Source organism: Osmia bicornis, chromosome 3, assembly GCF_907164935.1.
Source record: "Osmia bicornis bicornis chromosome 3, iOsmBic2.1, whole genome shotgun sequence".
In the NCBI taxonomy this organism is placed as follows: domain Eukaryota; kingdom Metazoa; phylum Arthropoda; class Insecta; order Hymenoptera; family Megachilidae; genus Osmia; species Osmia bicornis.
Genome location: NC_060218.1, coordinates 1,763,758 through 1,784,834, shown reverse-complemented (window position 1 = coordinate 1,784,834; position 21,077 = coordinate 1,763,758). Strand labels below are relative to the sequence as shown.

The window sequence follows — 21,077 nt, the reverse complement described above, 5'->3', positions numbered from 1 at the left end:
TAAATTATAATATTAATAATGCTTAAACTAAATATAAATTCTATAAAAAGGTTTATTTCATATTTGTTTTTAAATCTGCCCTTCTTCCTAACAGTAGTCAATATCAACAACATAGACTACTGACGTTCGATAAAGACGCAACAAACCTTCAAGGAAACATAAAACAATGGGACTCTTTGATCGATTAGCAAATCTTTTAGGTCTTAAGAAAAAAGAAGTAAATGTTTTAGTAGTGGGCCTTAACAATAGCGGTAAGTCAACGGTCATAAATAATTTCAAACGCGAGGATGACCGTTGCATAGACATAGTACCCACTGTTGGGTATAATGTTGAAAAATTTTCATGTAAGTTAAATAATGACGAGCAAACGACGTTCGATGTTGAATTGACGAGCTTACAGTTATTCTATGTTATTACTTGCACTTGCTGGTTTATTCAAGCACACAATTACATTAGGTTACAAAATTTATTTGTACAAAATATACATGAATACGAATCTGAATACATGACATATAAAACATTATGTTCCTTTCCATTTGTACCTATCTAATAATTTTATTAATAGAGTTAATCTTCACTTTATTTTGCATTTATTGTAATGTCACTAATGTCAGTGTTACTTGATATAATCAATTTAGAATCTTGCTTCTTTTCATGTTTTGGAGTACTAGTAAATGGTTGATTTAGTTTCTTGTAAGCTGTTTTCTTTTTAAATGATGTTATCTTAGAAGATACATCATCATTCTTTACATGCAAGTTTGATTTATCCTTATGAAATTCCAGTTTTCTCTGCCTTGGTTTCTTTCGATTTGATTTATTAACAGGTTGTGTTGATTCTGTAATATCACTGTCATTTTCACTTTCTGAATGTTGCTTTCTATTCTCAAATTCTTGTTCTTTTTCTTTGTTTTTGTCTTGAAATGATCTGGAATGTCTAGTATCTTTGGAGGTACTAGGTAAATTTAAAACATCATCAATCTTTTGTCTTTTAATTGTATTTTGTTCCTTTCTTACTTTTCTTCTCCTTTTTGAAAGATCTAAAGATTTTTGTTTTGATAATAAATACTCCGCCAATAATCCATCATTATCCGAACAGTCTGAATTCTAAAAGTAATCATAATTATGTTAATAAAATGAAATGAATGATTTTTTATTTTAAATGAATCAGAATTTCAACATACATTCATTTCTAGTGGACTATCTTCATCTTCTTTTGACCATATAAATGGTCCTTTATTCAATATTTTCTTAAATGCTATGTATAAATGAAACTGTTTAAAACATGCTAAAGATACTTTTAAATGTTTTATTGTCTTTGGATGTAATGTGTTCTTCGACATTGAATCTACTTTAATTTTATGTGGTCTTATTTCATTGAAATTATATAGAAGATATATGATTATATCTATATATTTATCATTAATTTTATCATATACTCTCATTAGTTCTAAATTAATTTGTGTATATTGTAAATTTGCTTGCAAGTTGCAATTTTTTGTATCAGAGACAATATCCTACAAAGTAAAGTATATGTTTAATACTTCATTATATGTATCAAATTACAAAAAAATAAAAAATAGATCATTAACAGGCTTACCATCAGTCCAACAAATTGTTTATGTCGCATAAAATAACAATCATTATAATGTTTGCAAGTTTTAAAAAAATAAGGCAAGTCTTTTAACTCTTTAATGGACAGTTCTAACATCAAATCAGTTAAATCAATTGGCATTGGCATTAACCATTTTCCTAATGTAATTTTCTCTTTATTCATTAAAATTTGTACAGCGAAAGTATTTTTTTTGTCACATTTATTTAAGGATGAAAAATTAAATACACATTCTTGTTTTGTATACTTAACACAATAAAAACCAGAATACTTATACAATGCAGATTCTAACTGTGCATCGATATTTAGAATTTTCTTAGGACTTACAGGATTAGATATCTCTGATTCAACAATACAACATTCAGTGTTTGAAAATTTTGATATACCTAAATTACATTCAGTTTGATAGATTACAGACTTTAAATTTTCTATTTGCCTTCTCAGTTTGCTTTTTAACTCGTTTGCAGATTCTAAAATTGAACATCATAATATAACATTATATTTGACAATAGTATTATGGGGTTAGTTTTACTAAACCAACATTATACTCACCTTTATTTGTTTCACGATCATTTTCATTATTAATAATATCGTTAATAATTGTATGCATTTCCATGTTTATATGATATTTTATAAAATTGTATTCAGACGCTTTTAAATGATATCGCGCCAATATACAGTTAATACTATCTTTACTTTCAGTGATTCTCATTTATTTGGGATTAATATCAAGTTAGGAATTAATATTAAATATACTCGTTTATTGCATTACTATATTCATTATACTACTACATCAAAAAACTACATTAAGATAAGTTTAATTACGTGAAAGTATCATTTCTTTTCAGTCAAAAATGTTAATTTCACGGCATTCGATATGTCAGGGCATGATCGTCATAGATCGCTATGGGAACATTATTATAAGGATTGTCATGGTATTATTTTTATAATCGATAGCAGTGACAAATTGCGATTAGTTGTTGTTAAAGAAGAATTAGATATGCTTCTTCAACATCCAGATGTAGCAGGTATAAATTTGTTCGCTATTTTTTAATAATAGATACATATATGCGCAGTTCACCAGAGTCCATAACTGCGAGAAGACCAGTTTTCGTTCTTCGCGCATCTCCAGTACGCATCTTCGCCCTGATTGGCGATACTCCCAAACGAAGTGGAAAGCGATTAGCGGAGAGCTCGCTGCGTTGCCCCACCATCTTCCAACCTGCGCAGTGGGAATCGCAGTTATGGACTCTGGTGAACTGCGGTATATATATATTAAAAATTGAATTTTCTATATTCAAAACGTTGTAGGCCGCAAAATACCGATTCTTTTTTTGGCAAATAAAATGGATTTGCCTGACTCTTTGACTACTGTTAAACTTGTTGCTGGACTCGGTCTTGATCGCATACAGAATAAACCTTGGCATATACGAGCAACAAATGCGATCACTGGAGAGGGACTGCAATTAGGCATTGAATGGCTTACAGATCAAATTCGCGACATATTCATTAATAAAAGATAAAAATAATTTTAATGCATCGTAAAAGTTTTTACTGATAAAACTTAATTAGATCAAGTATATATATATTCTTTTTAAACACTAAACTTTTTAAATACGAATGTAAGTATCTGGCGAAAATTTATATTCATAATATTATGATTACTTCATTCAATATTTCGAACGATAATGATTTCATGAATGAAACATTGTATGAATGAAAAACACACACGTATGTATGTAATGCATATACATGATTGTATAGTAGCCATCTAGGTACATATGTAGTTAGATTCCGTCCAATAATGTTATATAAACACGTGTTTATACCGTAATTTATGTATATGTATATTATTTATTTGTAGCTAATGTGTATTGAAATTATTTGGTAGAACATGTATTTTACAAAAATTTTGTATCTAATAAATGTGCCTGTTTTGCCAGATGGCGTTTATACAATTTTCTCATTGCTACGTCAGCGACTACCTGTGCGTGGGTTTGTATCGTATCGATCCCTGTGACGTTTGAAGGATTCATGTGGACTTGTTGGTTGTCCATTAAAATCCATTTTAAAAGTAATCGAAAAATGAAAGGAGATTACGCATTTATAATTTGTACTTTATTCGCGATTTTCTTTAAGTTCACACAGTGTAATAGTGTAAACAAGTATGCGTTACTCATGCCAAATGTTAGACCAAACAAGGTAAATGCATGTTGTCATTAAAATTTTATTCGATAGTTTGCTTGCTTACTTATATTTTATTGGTATTTAAATAATAAAACACATACGGCATATTTTTTATGATTTTTAGGAAGAATTATATTTATGTACTCCAGTTAAAGTGGATCCCTCCCAAAATTACTATTTAACTGGTTTTGAACCAAATGCAACAATGGCAAGTGCCCATCATATAATTTTATATGGTTGTGGTAAACCTGGCAGTTCAAAATCCATATGGAATTGTGGTGAAATGGGACATCGTACGAATGATAAAGAGGAGACAATGGTTCCTTGCGCAAAAGAGTCACAGGTATTTAATACAAAGTAATAGGATACAAAAATACAATAGTTTTGTATGTAGGAATGATTAATATAATTAATGTATTTTATAGATATTGTATGCTTGGGCTCGAGATGCACCAACTTTAATTTTACCAGAAGGAGTGGGTTTTAAGGTTGGTGGAGACTCTCCAATAAAATATTTAGTTCTACAAGTTCATTATGCTCACATTGATCAGTTTAAAGATGGTAGAACCGACGATTCGGGTGTATTCTTGCATTATACTTTGCGTCCATTGAATAAATTAGCTGGAGTTCTTTTATTGGGAACATCTGGTGCTATACCTCCTAGAAGTACAACATATATGGAAACTGCTTGTACGATAAAAGAGAACAAAACTATCCACCCTATAGCATATAGAACTCATACACATTCACTTGGGAAAGTAGTATCTGGATATTTGATAAAACCAGATTATACCTGGACAGAATTAGGCAAAAGAGATCCTCTGACACCTCAAATGTTTTATCCTGTACATAATAGGGTTTCAGCTGAACAAGGAGATCAAATAGCGGCTCGTTGTACTATGCATAGTACACGAGATATTTGGACCTATATAGGTAGTACTAAAGCAGATGAAATGTGTAATTTCTATTTAATGTATTATGTTGAAAACGATGAACCATTATCCATGAAGTATTGTTTTACCAATGGTCCTCCTGTTTATTATTGGAAAGATGCTGGACTCTTTAACATTCCTGATATAGAAGCATCCAGTTTATAAACTCACGTCAATTACAAACATTCGGGATCGAAACTGATAGGGATTTGAGGTTGTTGATAATGAAACAGAGTTTATGGAAGGATTTTGTCTATTTGTTGTAGAATAGCGCTCGTTTCTTCCATGTTAGATAATAATTATTGTTCCTCTTTACAGTCTAATATATATTTTTATTTAATTTAAATTTAGTTTTATTAAAGATACTTTACATCCGAAGAATTGTATTTAGCTAGCTTTAATTATACTGTGTATGTATCAAAGTGGGGTAATTGTACCATGTGAAAACTAATTTTAAACAGGTTGTATATCATACTAGGCCTAAAAATAGTATGTAATCTTATTGTTCTTCTCATTTGTTAGATTTCGATTGGGATTAATCGTTCACGCACAGATAATGCATTTTGTATATGTATGCGCGTAGTTAATCCTATTTTTTGTATGTTCTTCTGAGCTGGTGGAAAATTATTTATTTGTCTCTTTAATTTATTTTGCAAAACTTAAAAGAATTTTCTGTTGTGTATTTAGTTTATTTTAATTGTGTTTGTACATAGGATTAGCCTGTGGTATTTAAATATCATTTTTTTTATTATTCATTCCAAAAAAGAAATTATTTAAAAAATTTCAACCGTTATTTCTGTGACACTTACTATTAATGAGATGCCCATTAATATAAGATGGAACAGTTGCTGTTGAATTGTATACTGACATAAGTTATTATAACTAATAATAATTTTTTAAACTGAACAGTATTTTCGAAGTGTACGCAAGAGAATATTTTTAAACTTAAACGACTGAAAGTAAAACATAATCATGATGTACCTCGACGCGATTTTACTCTACATACCGATAAGTGTAACAAATATAAATTATTTTCCAAGTTGTGCAGAGAAGGCGCGAATGAGTTTCTATGAATTTAATAATATTATACTTATTCGTTAATAAATCATGCTTATATTGAAAATTGTGAATTAATTAATTTCTTTTTATTCATCTATATTGTCCTTTCAATTAGATAATTATAATCAGCTAAATGGATTGCGAGGTATTTTGTCCGGTAAAATGGGGATCCCCTTTTAAAAAGTATGTCGATGAACGTGGACGTACGTTTTTGGAAAACAAATGAACGGAGAAAGTGCAGCGAACATGTCGAAGAATCTAACGGAGGTGTGGTTCAACACATCACATCTATCGATGCGTCTCCGTTAGAGAAACTATCAATCTTTTCCCCAGACTCCGATTGCAACTCCAATCCTCGTTTGAACCTGTTAATCATTTATTACGCGAAGGATTCGTAATTGAGCGGTAGAAATACTACAAACGTATCAAATTTTTAAAAGTCAATTAAACATATGTAGCCATATTTTACTGTTTACTTGTACGCGTTACAAGTAATTCAAACGTGAACTGTGCTATCGAAATTGTAATTGTAATACGAGTTTGTGAAAGTAAAATTGACACGCAGCCTCGCCTCGGTTCGTTTCGTATTTCCGGTCCTCTTGTATGGAAGTAAGTATATGTACGAGTACTTTCGTCGAACAAGTCTCGATCGCTCTCTTTCGACGAAAAACCAAGGTCAGGAATGATCCTTAATAAGAAATTAAAACAAGTACTTATACATGTACTTTTAGTTTATCACCTGATACATTACTTTTTATCGATACAACAAAGGTGAAGCAAAAACAATCCTTTCGAATGGTATTCATTAGATTTCCGCTCGCGTAGACAACGTAAATAGATGACAACTTTGTACAGCACATACAGTTTATATTTAAGAGAAAGTTAATCGAATATTTAGTATGGTAATCGCGACGAATTTTTTTCTTTAAAACGAAATATTTAACTTTCGTTCCAGATTTCGTAACGCGTACCATCGAAAGGAAAACGAACTCCAGAATGACAGGAATAAATTGTTGGAACTCTCTCTTTACACTAATGGAATGGATTTTCTTGATTTTAGCAATATGTTATCCTTTCACGCGGGTCGGATGGTTGCAATCTCTTTTTCGCGAATCCATACTCTTCCAGGAGGGAAGGGTTAAAGGGAAATTGGTAGGTACCACCTATGTAGGTGGTTCGAGGTTCCGAGGGGAGCGATAATGAGTCAATGAAAACGGGACGTCACGCGCGCATAAAAGTATCATCGTTGGTAAAAGCATGTCTCGTCGTTAGGAAAGCGACTGGAGCACATGCAGCCCGATCGGTTGTAGGTATGCTTTGCAGGCAACTTCGAAAGTAAGGCCTCGATCACGTTTTCTTCGATGTCAGCTTGCCGCACAAACTAAGTAGACTTTGGCACAACCTTTGTTTCCTTATTCTTTTTTCTCTCTATCTCGTCAACCAACAAGAAGAGGTCGTGATTTGACCGTCACCTCGTGTACTGCTTCCTTCCATACGATTAAGATCATATCTTAAACACTGATAAGTGTGAACAGGCTGGTTTGTGTCTCGGTTTTCAACTCGTCTCCTGCGCATTTGCACAAGGAGACGTAATTTTTTATTGTAAAACTTTATTTGTAAATACGCTGCCCATTAACGGCAAACGAGGCTACATTCATTGACTCGAGCTAGCGTATTTGTCAATGTGGCACATCTTCGAAGAATTCCTGTGAAAATAAATACGCGTTAACGCGATGTCCGGCACAGTAGAAATAGTCGTGGTTAGTGCTGCAGTATGAAATTTTAAACATACGGAAGATTCATTTTTTTAATTTAACCCCTTGATTCCATTGCATTAAAGCAGTGAACGTGTTCTCAAACGACTTGACTTTTCAATATCTTTTCGTTCTTTCCTCAGTATTATTTTTCTCAATTGCAGCAAACCGTTTGCACGTGATCCTTCGTTTCCTCAACAGCCAATAATTGGTATTCGTGCTTTATCTGGCAGCGAAATATTCGCGAGCAATTCGTTGAACTGTACTCGTTCGTACTTTACACCACTCGAAGGGCTATTCTGCTGTTGTAACAAATTTTACTTTACATTTTATGGGGATACTAGCACTTAGACTTCTACCCCTACGGAAAGGAAAAATAAATAAAAAGGCAAGGAGCGTTGAAGAGATATTGTAGAAAGGCTAGGGGATGCCGCATCTATAGGGTTGAAGTGGAAGCGGAAGCGGAAACAGAAACCGGCAGGGTGCTAACTCGGCAGTTTGTGGAAGATTCGAGGCGAGAGGGTGATGGAAAGGTGAAAGAGCAAGAGAGAAAGGGGCAGGCGAGAGAAGAGAGATGTAGCGATTGGTTAAGCCGGTTGGAAAAGCCCGCCTGGCTGCTCAACCGGCCGGCACTTTGCTCAGTTCTCCACTGCGCTCCGAGCGAACCGGAGCTTTCGCTAAACGAATTTCTCGAGAACCCCGCGACTACATCTTTCGATAGTATCGCAACGATCGATCGATCGATCGATTTTACGAATCCTCGACGACAAAGCGCGCTTTCTTCGACTCCAGTTCACTTTCCATCAGACTATTATTTGGAATTGTTCGTTAACACACACCCCTACTGTCTTCGTTTCTTCGTTTCCTCGTCGTCGCTATCATCCTGGTCGTCGGCATCGACGACCTACGTTTCTTCGAGGACAAGACGGAACGAAAGAGGCAATAGAAGAAGAAACTATGCCTATGGGCGAACACGCGTCGGTGTTTTCGGCTTAGGACGATAGAAGAATCGAAGATTGCAGTTTACACGAAGAAGAAATTGCTGAGAGGAAAAAGAGGAATTTGCTTGAAATTACGGTGAGTTTTTCCACTTTTCTTTATTTCGACTAATACTTCGCCTTTTAAAAGGGTCGCATAAACTTCTACAGGAACGTGTTATCTGTATTATCGAGCATTCGTGGATGTATTTAATAGAGAATTTCAAATTAGAATGAAAACAAAAAGGTCAGATTATTTACATAATTACGACACTTTATTCTGGTACAATTTACACAAGCGAAAACTCGTTCTCACTGATGCTTTCCATTAACAAGAGGTCTGCACACCCGAAACTGTTGGCAGAGGATCGGATCGTTTCGGAGTTTGTGCTCGTAAAAGTTATTTACGATGTGTCGCGTTAATCCAAGTTGAACTTTTTCAATTTGGAATCATTCAAAAATTGTATGTAAAGAAAATTTGTTCTAATGAAAAGGGAATGAATTTTCACTTATACTCGTAGGGGTAGCTTTCCATCCCGGATACTTTTTAGTCTGTCTCGGTAATTTTCCAGCAAAAAATGTCACGGTTTACGTACGTCGTATGCGACACGACGAAATGCTGGCTCGCAAATTCGAAGAGTACGACACATCGTGAATGTAAAGTGTAGTACAGACTCCTGCGGAATGTCATTTATCGGTCATTCAAATCGAAAGGCTCGGTTTCACGATTTGCGGTCTTGTTTGCTCGTGCATATCCTTAATTGCCTCGGTTTGCGGACCTATCGATTGCTCGCGTTAACACGATCTTGAATTCAGAACGCGAAACCGCCTCTTGATTGGCATTAATCGCTTAGGCACGTGCGCCCGATGTTGATTTCGATTTACCCGAAAAACAAAAGGAACCCGAAGAATATCGACGCGTTTCTATTGAAAAGCGAACTTGAAAAAACAGTTTGAAACGCGGTACCTTAAAAAATATCGAATTATCGTTTTATTCTTTTTCAACGGCATAGAGAATCGGGTGTCGACGTCGAAGCAAAGGTTTCTTTCACGTTTGAATACGAATCGCGACACGAGCCGTGACATCCAGTTGGCAAGCTTTTACTGAAATCAGCTCTTTCATGCGGATCAGCCTAAACGTCGTCACGGATAACGTATATAGAAACTATTCGAACTAGGTCGCCACCTTTTTTCCTTCGTACCGCAACAATACTCTGTTCCTATCCAATCCGGCAAACTCTTGGCCCGCAGGAAATTGCATCTGTTTTATTGGCATTCTGCTCGAGTGCCAAAGTTTCCTTTCCGCTTTGTTCCCTTGTCCCGTCTTCCTCCAGCGAAACTGATCGTTTCGATGGTGCGCAAGAAAACGAGAGTTTTCCTAGTAAAACACATTTTACACTGTCTTTTAACTCAATAATGATTAAACATTCTAAGGAGAAATTTATAACAGCGTGATCCTCCTTGTTAATTGGTTTTCCGCATGAAAGTCTATTTAAATGCTGTCGGTCTGTAGGGTGTCGAGTATGATACGTTTAGCGAAACTCGGTCGAAGATTTTATCGAAACTTTAATATCCTCATCGAACACGTAGTGGAGTTTTTCGATCGATGCATCAAAAGTTGGCAAACTGCTTAATCTCACCGTCGAAACGTAGTCGGTTCGGTATTCTTTCGATACATACACACGCGCATACGTACATACGTGTGTACACATAGGCGTACACAGTTGCCGGTTTAATGTACGGTGTCCCATAAGGTTCATATATCTCTCTTTACAACCAGGAAACGAGTATGGTCCCTTCGCAACGAGCCACATTCATAAATCCAAAGGGAAGCCGACCTGGCTGGAAAAACATACTTGTTCCACCGACGTGCTCGCGTATTTTCTGCACCACAATTTTACCTTTTTCACTGTACGAAACGAACAAACTTACCTACCACAAACGAGAATTCTTAATCGCCTCGATGTAGTTGGAATTATATCGGAAAGGATAGAAACCCCGCTCGACGTTTCATGAATCTTTCCTTACTTTTCAACGATTCAATTTCCTGCCAGCGAAATCCTTTGTATCGTCAATTTTTCAACTTTTTATCCTTCTACAGAGCCATCAATTTCATCGAATCTTTAGTGACAGCAGCTGTTCAATAGCGACCCGCTATTCGACAGATGAAAATTGTGGGTCTTGATATTTTTAAACTTGAAAAGTGGTAATAATTTTGCGTTTAATGAACAGTCGCAGTCGATTCGATGTAATTCTGAATTTCCTGACCAGTTGGTCTATCTACTCGTTGAATTTTTTCGAATTCTCTCCGAACGCTTGTTATCTGTTGTCCAGGGCGGAGCAATTAGCGAATACGTTGTCGCGAAGCAATTATCGGGGACACGCGAGTCCAGCTCGAGAATGAATTCGAATGTTTCGCGAGATTCGGTAAATATGTATCGTAGTTGGTCAAAGGGTCATCCGGTGGATCGGTCGATATTCGCGAGCATGCTGGAAACGAGTTGAACAGGGCAAGCGCATCGACAAAAATGTTGAGAATCGTTTGTTGTTTGTAACGCGGGTTGCCTTTCGGTTGCCTCGTTAGTCCCAAGAGAAACTTGGGAAGAGAAATAGCCGTGGAAAGCTTTGGGACGTGTCCAATTCGAACGTAAAATTTCGTAATTTCCTTTCCTTTCGGCTCGACTCGATCGCGTTCGAAACAGAAAAATTCTCTTCGCGTCTGGTTTATTTGATTATTCGTAAACTGTCGCGACGAATGGATCGAACGGAACGTGTACCGTACCATTAATCATTTCGATGGTAACGCGTTTCGCGAGACACGATCTTCGATGCCAAGAGAACAATCTCTTAAGAATAGGCAGATCCGATGAAGTTGTATCGGTCAAATTTCAAGCAAGTATAAAGTATCGAGAGAAAAAGAGAAGCGAAGAGAGTAATTGGGAGGAAGAAGTATCGTACGTTCGTATGTTCTCGGGGCATACATCTCTGTCTCGTTGTCGTAATTTATTTGATGGGATTGATGCCGCTCACGGGAGCCCATAACTTTCGTCATTTCTCCAATCAGGTGGAAGACCACCTAGAAAAGAACCAGAGAAATTCACGTCGATGTAAGGAGCGAACACATGTAAATCGTGTGACCCCTATCCAGGACACGAATCGAACGGAAGTACAGGAAATCTTTGCAAATTCTACGAAATTACGACACTTTCTTATTTCGCACACGCCAAATTATTGTTGCTCCTTTCGAATGAGAATATTCTACGACGATCGTACGGTTGAAACGGCGACAAGTCGAGAGTTGATATCTCAGATCGGTGAATTTTTCTCGTTTTCACGAGCCAGCTTGATGAAAAAAAAAAAAAAACGAAAATTTATGAGATTGCATGGCTGTACGCCACCAAACGACGTACAATTTCGCACGAGTATCCCGGGAAGCAGAAGAAGCAGCCACGATGAAAATTTCATCGCACGCGAGAAAAGGAGCGGTAGCGAGACCGACCGGCCTGCATACGTAATACACCTTCTTAGCTAATATAGGCCGGTTTGGTTTTGGGGCCAGGCAATTCCCTGATGCGACACGACGCGACGTCTCGTTAAAATCTCCTTCTTCTCCGTGTCTCGATTACAACTATTTTCGCTTTCGTACAGACGACGATGATAAAGAATAACGAGAAGAAATGGCAATTTTCGCATATTTCCATAAGGTCAAGATTCGCTTCTGCGATGAATCCATGATTGTACAATACTTCTTCGTACGACGATCCATTTGGACAGTGATGCAAACGCGCGCGCACCAGGAGATTTCGCAGGCGTTTACACGCGCGTTCACAGGCGCACGATAACCTTGTGTGGTCCACGGAAGAGAGAGATAAAGTGAAACTGTGATGGGGCCACGCTGTCTCGCGATCCAACCTCGATCTCAGGGCCGTCCACGCCACGCCGTTTCTTCCCGCTCCGGTTTTCATCTTCTTTTCCCCTCCCTTCCCTTACCTTACCCTACCTTACCTTACCTTACCTTACCATACCTTACCTTACCTTACCTTACCTCACCTTACCTTTTTTCTCATCTGCCCTTCTCTTAAATAAAAGTCCGCTTAATTCGCTTACATTATACTTTAATATACCTTAATATCTTGATGGCAAGGTTTTACGAATCGCGAGCTGGTGGTTCCATCGTCTCGATTCCCACGCCGTTTTGTCTCGATCGTCGAAACGCAGCCGACAAGAAAAGTAATTAGGGCCAACGATTCCCGCAATTTCGTGCTTTACGTTGCGCGAAATGAGACGGAACTTGTACAGGTACAATTTTCGAGGTACCGATCATCATGCTTGTACGGTGAGGCAACCGTTCTTAATATGTACAGTCTTCGCTGCGTGCCTTCATCCCATACCGTTCAATTCGATTCGACCCGACTTGCCGCATTACGTTTCGTATCGTTTCACCAAAGCGCTGTTTCCTGTACATCCTATACAGAACCGTGAATTTTCAACTCTTTCGCAACTTTGTACCTGACGATTGTACGATTTTCAATAAAAAAAACACCACGGATGATTCGGCTTGCTTCGATCCGATCGACGTTCGCGATTATCATCGGGCTGTTTCGTTTTAACCGCGACAGCGTTCTCGACCCCGATTGAAATCGAGTTCCCGATTCGGAATCAAACGATCGAGAACAAGCGATCTACGAGCGAGCGTGCTGGCAATAACTTTCTAACGATGTAAACGGTAATTATATATTGTGCGTGGCCAGTCGATGAGAAGAGATACTCGCGGGCTCTTCTCCTGCATTCGCTGTTCTTTTTTTTTTTCTTTCTTACAACCTCGTTTCGTCTGGGTCGACAGACATTCGAGAAAAATTGATTTCCACACGGATAAATCGAATTTTATTCGTACGAGCCGTCAGGTTGATCGAGGACAAATTATTTGTAGGAATTCGTGGAAAGTTGTTGAATTCTAGAGAGGATCGATTACGCGGTGCATTAATCGGTCGGCGAACATTCCGCTTAGCCGATCGTGATGGCACAAGGTAGCTAGCAGAGGCATCTCCGTGTCTTGTCTACTTTCTCCGGTCTTTCCGTTTTCCTTCTATATCCCTCAGGCGTTCGATACGCTCGCGTCCATAAATTATAGTTAAACAAAGAGATACCGACTCACGAAACAGTCAACCAAACGTTCGAAAGAACGGAAACACGCGGAAGGAGAAGAGGTCGTGGAAATTGGCATGAACTTTCAATCGCGACCTGTAAGGAATTCAGCGATCGCGTCGCGACGTTACTCTTTGGAAAATCTCGATGTGGACTCGATTAGGGGGCGTTCGATTGCAGCTTCGATCTTCAAGGTCGAATCACATCGAATCTGAAGGCGGCATCGCAGAAAGCGGCATTCTTTGCTCGCTCGTCTCTGCCGACCACGTTCTTTCTTTGGGAATCTTACTCCAGAGAGAGAGGAGATCGGCGCCCGAAGCATCGTCTACCGTTACCACGTGTCTCCTCTTTCTTTCTCTCTTCACCTGGTCTCTCTCTCTCTCGCACCCCTTCTCTCGATACACCGCGATCGCACGTGCAAATACGATGGAAACCGCTTCCAGCAGGCTTTCCGAAAGCCGTGGTTTCGATCGGCAAACATCCCTCGGCACGACCTACTTTCAACCTTCCAGGTTTGAACCTCGCACTTTACCGAAGGTACCGTCGACCTATGACCTTGGACTCGAATCGACGATGATCGAGAAGAAACCTGAAGAGACCGCGTTACTTTTCTTCGAGGAGGCCCGAAACGCGTCTTGCTGGAGAACGCGAGAGGAAGAGGAAAAGGATTTGAAGGAATCCTCCTAATTCAGTTTCGTTAGGAGACTTATCGGTAAATAGAAATCGGGAAGCAGGTGTGGAACTGTGAACGATTCGTTGGTTGACCGGTGAACCGTTGAGCGTTGGCAAAGCGATTTGCACGTGTCTCGGGTGAAAGTATAGATATTCCAAAGCATCGCTCTACGCTTTTCGAGTCGAATTTACAGACACCAAGTTTGCGCACCGGTTCCACCGACCAGTCTCCCCCTTTCCCCTCCTCGTTTACGGAATATATTTTAATAACTTTGATGCAAACGCGAAAGCAACAGAATCCTCCTGTCCGATGGGACTGGCGTTGTGAAGCGACGATCAAGGGTTCCTCGGTCGGTCGCAGTTTGCAAAACGCTAAGTCGATAATCCGATTAATATAATCGTTTTTCTTATCTGTGCTCGCCTATGTCGTTGACAGCAGCAATTATACCGCTTATTTATAGGCAGCAAATCACGCCCAGATAGATAAATATCAAGGTTTTCTTGATTAACGACAACGACGTTGCTCTCTTTACTAATCTTGTACAGACGCGTAAATATAGCTGATAAAATCGGTTTTCACTTTCTTCCGGAACGATAACAACCTCTTAAATGCTAATCAAAAACTCCCTTAGGGTCGTGTCCGTTTATCTCAGAGTTGTTAAAAAATCTTATCGAACTGGAGCGTTCAAAGAGGGGTGTGCGCGAGTTGGCAGATCTAGCACCCCAACTTAAAACAACGCGGAGCCAGGATAATTTCCTCGATTGATCCGCCCACTTTCTCGATACTCTCGATTCACGCAGGATACGCGCGCGTACTCTCGTTATCGATTGTATCGGGAAGGATGAAAGGTATGGAGAGCGAGGGAAACGGTTTCTCGTGGGTGAGAGAGAAGGCGAGAAAGAGGGAGAGAAGGATGCGGTGTGGTGGATGTCTCGATCGTGGGAACGTAATTCGTGGTTCGATTCGAGCGGGTCGCAACCCGCCTCGAATTATCGGACGCGTTAAGAATTCTTCTGGTACTCGTTACCTCGCTTAATATAGTCCAATTTTATTTTTCCTGTTTCAGACGATGCCCAGAAGATCGATGGATCTGTGCAAGTGGTTGTTTCTGGCGGGATTGCTGTGTTCTTCATCCTGCCAAAGCGTTCCGTCCACTTTTGAGAACAGGACCGGTGAGTGAACGATTTCGTCGCGCTTGTTGTTAGATACGTAAAGAAACATTGTTGTAACACGAGGTGAGCTCGTTTAGTTGAAGTTTAGCGTTAGATTGCTTTGCGACAGATTTTGCGGATGCTTCGATCGTCGTATTGCAGGAAGCTGCGGAAAGAGATTCGAATTGGCACGATCGCTCCAGTTCGCAGCCAAACACGCTGTTTCCGCGATGTTCCGAATTCCTGAGATTTTCTATGAAACGTTTCGTAGAAATGAAAAATATCCATCCCGGTAATTAAGATGTCATCAATGCAACTTTAAACGACGACAGATTGTCAACAATAAATCTGGGACGCGGAAAGCATTCGTTGGCTGGCGCGACCTGTAAGCTCTTAACCTTAATGAATCTTTGCTGCTCGTTTGCGAATGGAGCAGTGTCGTCGGAAACAATCAGCTGTTTGTACTCTCGTACGTTTTCAATCTTCAAAACGTTCATCCTCTCGCGGACAATGCTACTGGAGAACAACGAAATGCAGTCCATCGAAGCCGTTCGTCGAAGTTGACGAACGAGAAGAATTCGTAGCAATTGTCGGCGAGATTACTCGTGTCATCATCTCCGTCGACCTCGCGCGAAACGCGCGTTTCTGTAAAACGTGTCAGATACAATCCGCGAAACTTCGGAGGTCGTGCATCTAGCCGTGTATTATGCGTAAATGGGACGAGAAACACAACCGGCAGGTGAAAAAAGAAGGAGAGAGAAGGAGAAGGTGTACGAGCACGGTAACCGTGTTCATCTCCGGGTATTTACGCTTGCATGCTTTGGATGCGCATACACGCGCGTGCGCAATTGTGCAAGTGCGCGTGCGCGATTGTGCAAGCGCGCAAGCGTGCCGCGACCCAAGACGCGAGTCAAGTAGTGGCGCCTATCGGGCTACGGGACTATGGGGTTATGGGCCTACGGGCCCACGGCTCGTTTCGCCCCTCGTAGGACACTCGGAGATCCCGTTGATCCGCTGATCAAACATTTATCCACTTTCGAGTGTCGGCCAGTTATCTCGACAAGTCCAATTTTCTAAATTTTTATTATAAATGTATCTGTATTTGTCGATTTCGATAATTGTGATTAACTCGCGTCGAATAGACCGAGTTTCGATGGCACATGACAAATGGCAAATAGAGTGGAGTACGCTTACGAGGAAGTTTACGGATAATGGCTCTCGAGAGCTCGCGTTTTCTCCTTGCATTATCGAGTCGTTCGACGCGACGTTTCTATCTCTACAAGTGTCATTAATGTGATCGCACGTCGAACACAGCTGCGCACAAAATGCGCCAAGATGCGTTACGAACAACGGACAACGAACAGGAGAAATCTTGCGATATAATCGACGATAATTTTTCGATTTCATTTGCTAATAAATCGATTGAAATTTAAACATCGGTGACGAATCGATGAAATCGTCGACCGTCTGATAGAAGTAAATCTGTTTCTGTTCGCAGGTCAAGCGGAGAGTAAACCGCGCGTCTTTTCACCTCGCATGGATTACGACGAGTGGACACCGCTGGGTCGTGGCGACCCCTTGAAGAACAATCCAACCTTCGACTACGTGCCCCCGGTTCTCGATAGGGTTCAATATTGGCTGGATTCTCACACCACTGAACCGTCCGCGAAACGAGACATTCTCGTTCTGGGAGTAACCGCGAAGAAGACCAGTCCGAAGATCCCGGATCAATTTCTAAAGTTCGTCGACGGACCGAAATTCACCAGGTCGAACCAGGAGGTTTCGAACTCGTACAGAAACGAGTTTACCGGCAGCACCGGCGCGGAACCTCCGAAAGTAGTACGAACAACGAATTTCAGAAACGGACCGATCGACTATAGAAACCAAAACCGAATTCAATCGATACCGGCCAGCTATTACCCAAGTCCGTTCTACAATCAAAAGTCGAAACCGTACACGATGATGTTACCGCCCCCGTTGACGCAAAAGGACAAGATAGTCAGTTTCGTCGAACCTACTCAACAGTTTAGCACCCAAACGGAAGAGGGACCGGTGTCTCTCCAAGGATCACAATTTTACGCGGTTAATCCTGCGAACGGTTACAACCAACAGCAACAACAACCGGCTAAAATCGCGTCCAAGCCTCCGAACAAAGGCCAGCTGATTTCGCAGGTGGAAACCATCAAGAGCGTATACGCTCCTTCCTCTCCACAGCCTACAAAGTCGAGATACGAAAGCGCGACGACAGCCTCGGTCTCTTTCGAGAAATCAAACTTGATTTATCAATCGACTCAGACATTATCGGGCGGCTGGCCAGGTAGCAACGTTCCCTTATCGACGCCTACCACTTCCGATACCAGTCAATCCACTTGGCAGACTCCGGATTATTCTCGCGACCAGTACGAAGTCGATCACCATGTAGCCGCCTCGTCGAATCACGAGGTGGTAGTCGAACAGAACGCCAACATAATCGTCGACGGAGACAGCAATGAGAACGAGGAGGTAGTTGTAGGTCAAAAGGAACTCGGTTCGACGAATAAAGCGTCCTCGACTATGGTAAATTCCTCTTCCTCCTCCACTTCCTTTGTCTCTGATAACGACAAGAAGAACACGCAAGAGGAAACGGCAACTGGTCAATCTTCCGAGAAAATGCACATCGTTCTCGCGAATTCTTCCGCAAGCTTGGACGTGGAAGGGCAGACGGTGAACGAAGGACCGGTGGCTGTGGTGATGCCGACCAATTACTCGGATAAAAAGCTGAACGATACTCGTCAAAGTTCCGAAGCAACCGCGTCTACTTGGAGCATTCCCGAAAATATGACCAACGTGAATGCAGAATCCACCAGTGGGACTTGGATGAAAATCGAGTCTCATCCTGTTAGAAATTCGGTAACCGGAACCTCGATTTTGCCTGATGATTCTCAAGCAGCCGTCCTGCCGAACAGAATGATGTCTTCTCATCAACAACATTTTCAACCGACGATGGCTCCGTTCCCTCCCAGACACCCCCCTATCGATACTTTATCCGTGTTTGCTCCTCCGCAAGCTCCTCTCTCCTTGAGGATGCACACTCATCAGCCCAGACCTAATCACGGGACGATGCAGTTTCTCGGTAGCATGCGTCCAAACGTCCCTCTCCGGCTGCCAGGATCGATGCCGATGTTTCCACCGATGACTCACATGCACGCGCCCCCTATCAAATCGACGACCAATCACATGGTGCCCCCGTCCGTGGCTATGGATCATAGATTACCCCAGACGCAAGATTTCTCAGCGATGATGGCCAACTCGCCGCCACCGTCGTCACCGCCGGCCATGTCGCTGGGAGTGGAGGATCATTCGTTCGAAGATCATCGATCTCGTATGCCAGACTCGACGACGATCGTCGTTACGCCCACACCCTTCTTGCCAACCCTCTCTTCGATCGGGAATTCGCTGTTTACAGTGGACGAACAGACTCGAGGACCGGAAACGACGTTGGGCAACGATGAGAAAGAGAAAACCGTTGGTTGGGACGCGTCGTCGATCGCGTCTTCCGCTCCTCTTTCGAGTCGTCCTTCGACGACATTTTCCTCGCAAACCACCACCGTGCCGAGCCTCACTACCGATCCCATCTTCTCGCATTACAAGCAACCAGCCAAACCCATTCGAGGACCGATGTATCTAATCATTCAGGGCCACTCCAAGGTAAAAACGTACAAACCAATGGTGAGCAAGCACAGCGTACCGGTGGAGATAAACGAGGTGACGGAGAGACAACTGTCAAAGTTCGAGCAGTTCATCGAGGAAAATACGAAGAGGGGAAACACAAACGCGATAATAACGGAAAAAAAGAAAGCGGAGGAAAAAGCGCGGGCAGAGAAAATCGCGCGCGTTCGTGAGAACACTTTGATGAGTCTGGTGGAGAGCGGATTGGATAGTTTTACCGTGTCGCCTTCCGCTTCCGCAACGGAAGACGAGCATCAGGCGAACGCTGTGACTACCATTCAGATCGATGGGAATTAATCGCTGTTCGCGATGAAATCGAGCATGGACGTACGCGTCACCTTCGTGGCCACAAACTCTGTATCGTTTCGTTGAAATTTCTCGTTATGTTATGTTTTCCGCGTTATTTATTGTCTAAATCGTGATCCTGCCACGATTTCGTTCTTCGCAAGAAGAAACGCGCCAATTTCTAATGTGCCAGTATACACATATTCATACGCATACGCATGCACGCATTGAAACGTACAGACGAATGTACATCGACACACGGGTTTCAACTGACGGGTAAAAAGACCAGCTAAAATGTTGAAAATATTTTCGGTGAACCAAATTAGCGGTCCCTGGACTGAACACGCGTAAATTTATACATTCGTATATTCGTGTACGTAGGCGTACATGTAAGTACGTCAAAGTATCGAGGGGGTTATCAGCTGCTGTGAGGTGACAGTGTCACAGACGGTCTTTTCTTTCGCGAAATCGTAAACGACAAGGATGTTTGCCGACTCGCAATCAGCACAGCACGCGGATAAAAGAACTTAGGATCGTATTTATCGTAGTAATTTAATGCTCGTTCCGATCAATGTATTTATAACGTCGTCGTATCGCGACAAATTACGCGAGAAATTGTCTCTTGCGCGTGTATTCTCGATTTTACGCAGACGCGTTCGGTGGAACCAGCTACAACGTTCGATGGTGGTTGTTTCGAATTTTTGGGAATAGGTAAAGCGATCTGCGAACGTTCGACTCCACGATGGAGATGGATTTGTTACAAATATGTAAGCTGCTTGGACGAACGAAACGCTCGACGCGATTCACCTTGTATTATTAACGCTAGTCTCACGTTCGTAGGTTGCTAACATCGAATTTGTTTGTCAGCTACCGACCGTGTCCGCGTCAGCTTAATCTACATCCGTTGCGTCTCTACGTTAACCCTTTTCTTTCGTTTCCCGACGCGACGCGATGTGAAAGATAATCGAGAGCGTCGACTATTTACGTATACGTGCTATAGGTGTGAACTATGTTACGTATGATAATTGTACCTGACGGTCACACGTTTTGTTGATTTTCCGTTTATCAATAAATTATCGCATTATCAACATCGATCTGCATAATCGGGTTTGATTCACAAACAATATCTGGAAGGGCGATTCGATCGTTACAAAGGTTTCGGCTCGGTACGCGTTGCTCATCTTCGTTTCGTTGCACGAAGAAACAGCAATCGATTATATACACGCCCACCGGATAATTTATCGCAAGGAGTACGCCTGAAGAATAGCCGCAGGGTTAAAGCTGCCGAAACGGTACTTGTTTTCGATTTATCGCCACTAATGATCCTTAATTCTCGCCCTTGACTTGGTATCGCGTTCGATTCTTTGAACCATCTCCGACCAACTAACCAACCAACCAATCGTCCGATACCCTTCTTTTTCCCACTGTAATTACGTAGTATTACAAACGACGAGTAACAATCTTTCATTGTCTTGGATACACCTTCTGTTACCCTGGTTTGCCGGGTAGCTCGACCGAGTTTTCGAAAGAGGAAAATGTAAGTCGTAAGGGATGGTAAGACGAGGTTACGAGGAGCGAGATTGAAGTGCGGCGAAGG

The 21,077-nt window shown here is 41.1% G+C and overlaps 4 protein-coding genes across 6 annotated transcripts; 3 read left to right on the top strand and 1 right to left on the bottom strand.

Moving 5' to 3' along the window:
* Positions 1 to 64: 64 nt before the first annotated feature.
* Positions 65 to 3,479, top strand: LOC114872671 (ADP-ribosylation factor-like protein 6). Of its 2 annotated transcripts, none has more exons than XM_029180119.2 (3): positions 65 to 344; positions 2,458 to 2,637; positions 2,921 to 3,479. In XM_029180119.2, exons 1-3 carry the CDS (start codon positions 167 to 169, stop codon positions 3,130 to 3,132), a joined length of 570 nt encoding a protein of 189 aa, XP_029035952.1. In that variant the 5' UTR covers positions 65 to 166; the 3' UTR covers positions 3,133 to 3,479. The 2 variants fall into 2 exon arrangements, with proteins under 2 accessions (XP_029035952.1, XP_029035953.1); XM_029180120.2 differs by having other exon boundaries at positions 65 to 251; positions 2,921 to 3,475.
* LOC114872667 lies at positions 453 to 2,444 on the bottom strand. Of its 2 annotated transcripts, XM_029180115.2 has the most exons (5): positions 2,162 to 2,444; positions 1,598 to 2,079; positions 1,182 to 1,514; positions 1,015 to 1,104; positions 851 to 952 (listed from the first exon to the last, which is right to left on the bottom strand). In XM_029180115.2, the coding sequence occupies exons 1-5, from the start codon at positions 2,319 to 2,321 to the stop codon at positions 935 to 937; spliced, it is 1,083 nt and encodes a 360-aa protein (XP_029035948.1). In that variant the 5' UTR covers positions 2,322 to 2,444; the 3' UTR covers positions 851 to 934. The 2 variants fall into 2 exon arrangements, with proteins under 2 accessions (XP_029035946.2, XP_029035948.1); XM_029180113.2 differs by having other exon boundaries at positions 453 to 1,104.
* Positions 3,480 to 3,560: 81 nt separating the features above from the next.
* Positions 3,561 to 5,862, top strand: LOC114872670 (peptidylglycine alpha-hydroxylating monooxygenase). The gene is made up of 3 exons (XM_029180118.2): positions 3,561 to 3,811; positions 3,921 to 4,139; positions 4,222 to 5,862. Exons 1-3 carry the CDS (start codon positions 3,644 to 3,646, stop codon positions 4,891 to 4,893), a joined length of 1,059 nt encoding a protein of 352 aa, XP_029035951.1. The 5' UTR covers positions 3,561 to 3,643; the 3' UTR covers positions 4,894 to 5,862.
* A 2,205-nt stretch (positions 5,863 to 8,067) lies between these two features.
* On the top strand, positions 8,068 to 20,572 carry LOC114872665 (mucin-17). Its single transcript, XM_029180110.2, has 3 exons — positions 8,068 to 8,618; positions 15,403 to 15,508; positions 16,986 to 20,572. The coding sequence occupies exons 2-3, from the start codon at positions 15,406 to 15,408 to the stop codon at positions 19,490 to 19,492; spliced, it is 2,610 nt and encodes an 869-aa protein (XP_029035943.2). The 5' UTR covers positions 8,068 to 8,618; positions 15,403 to 15,405; the 3' UTR covers positions 19,493 to 20,572.
* Positions 20,573 to 21,077: the final 505 nt, after the last annotated feature.

Coding starts and splice junctions, on each gene's coding strand:
- LOC114872671 (XM_029180119.2), top strand. CDS start 167: ATGGGACTCTTTGATCGATTAGCAAATCTTTTAGGTCTTAAGAAAAAA. Junction 345..2,457: donor TAATGTTGAAAAATTTTCAT/GTAAGTTAAATA, acceptor ATTTCTTTTCAG/TCAAAAATGTTAATTTCACG. Junction 2,638..2,920: donor TCAACATCCAGATGTAGCAG/GTATAAATTTGT, acceptor AAAACGTTGTAG/GCCGCAAAATACCGATTCTT.
- LOC114872667 (XM_029180113.2), bottom strand. CDS start 2,321: ATGAGAATCACTGAAAGTAAAGATAGTATTAACTGTATATTGGCGCGA. Junction 2,080..2,161: donor TGATCGTGAAACAAATAAAG/GTGAGTATAATG, acceptor GTTCAATTTTAG/AATCTGCAAACGAGTTAAAA. Junction 1,105..1,181: donor ATAGTCCACTAGAAATGAAT/GTATGTTGAAAT, acceptor GATTACTTTTAG/AATTCAGACTGTTCGGATAA.
- LOC114872670 (XM_029180118.2), top strand. CDS start 3,644: ATGTGGACTTGTTGGTTGTCCATTAAAATCCATTTTAAAAGTAATCGA. Junction 3,812..3,920: donor CAAATGTTAGACCAAACAAG/GTAAATGCATGT, acceptor TATGATTTTTAG/GAAGAATTATATTTATGTAC. Junction 4,140..4,221: donor CTTGCGCAAAAGAGTCACAG/GTATTTAATACA, acceptor TGTATTTTATAG/ATATTGTATGCTTGGGCTCG.
- LOC114872665 (XM_029180110.2), top strand. CDS start 15,406: ATGCCCAGAAGATCGATGGATCTGTGCAAGTGGTTGTTTCTGGCGGGA. Junction 15,509..16,985: donor CACTTTTGAGAACAGGACCG/GTGAGTGAACGA, acceptor TTCTGTTCGCAG/GTCAAGCGGAGAGTAAACCG.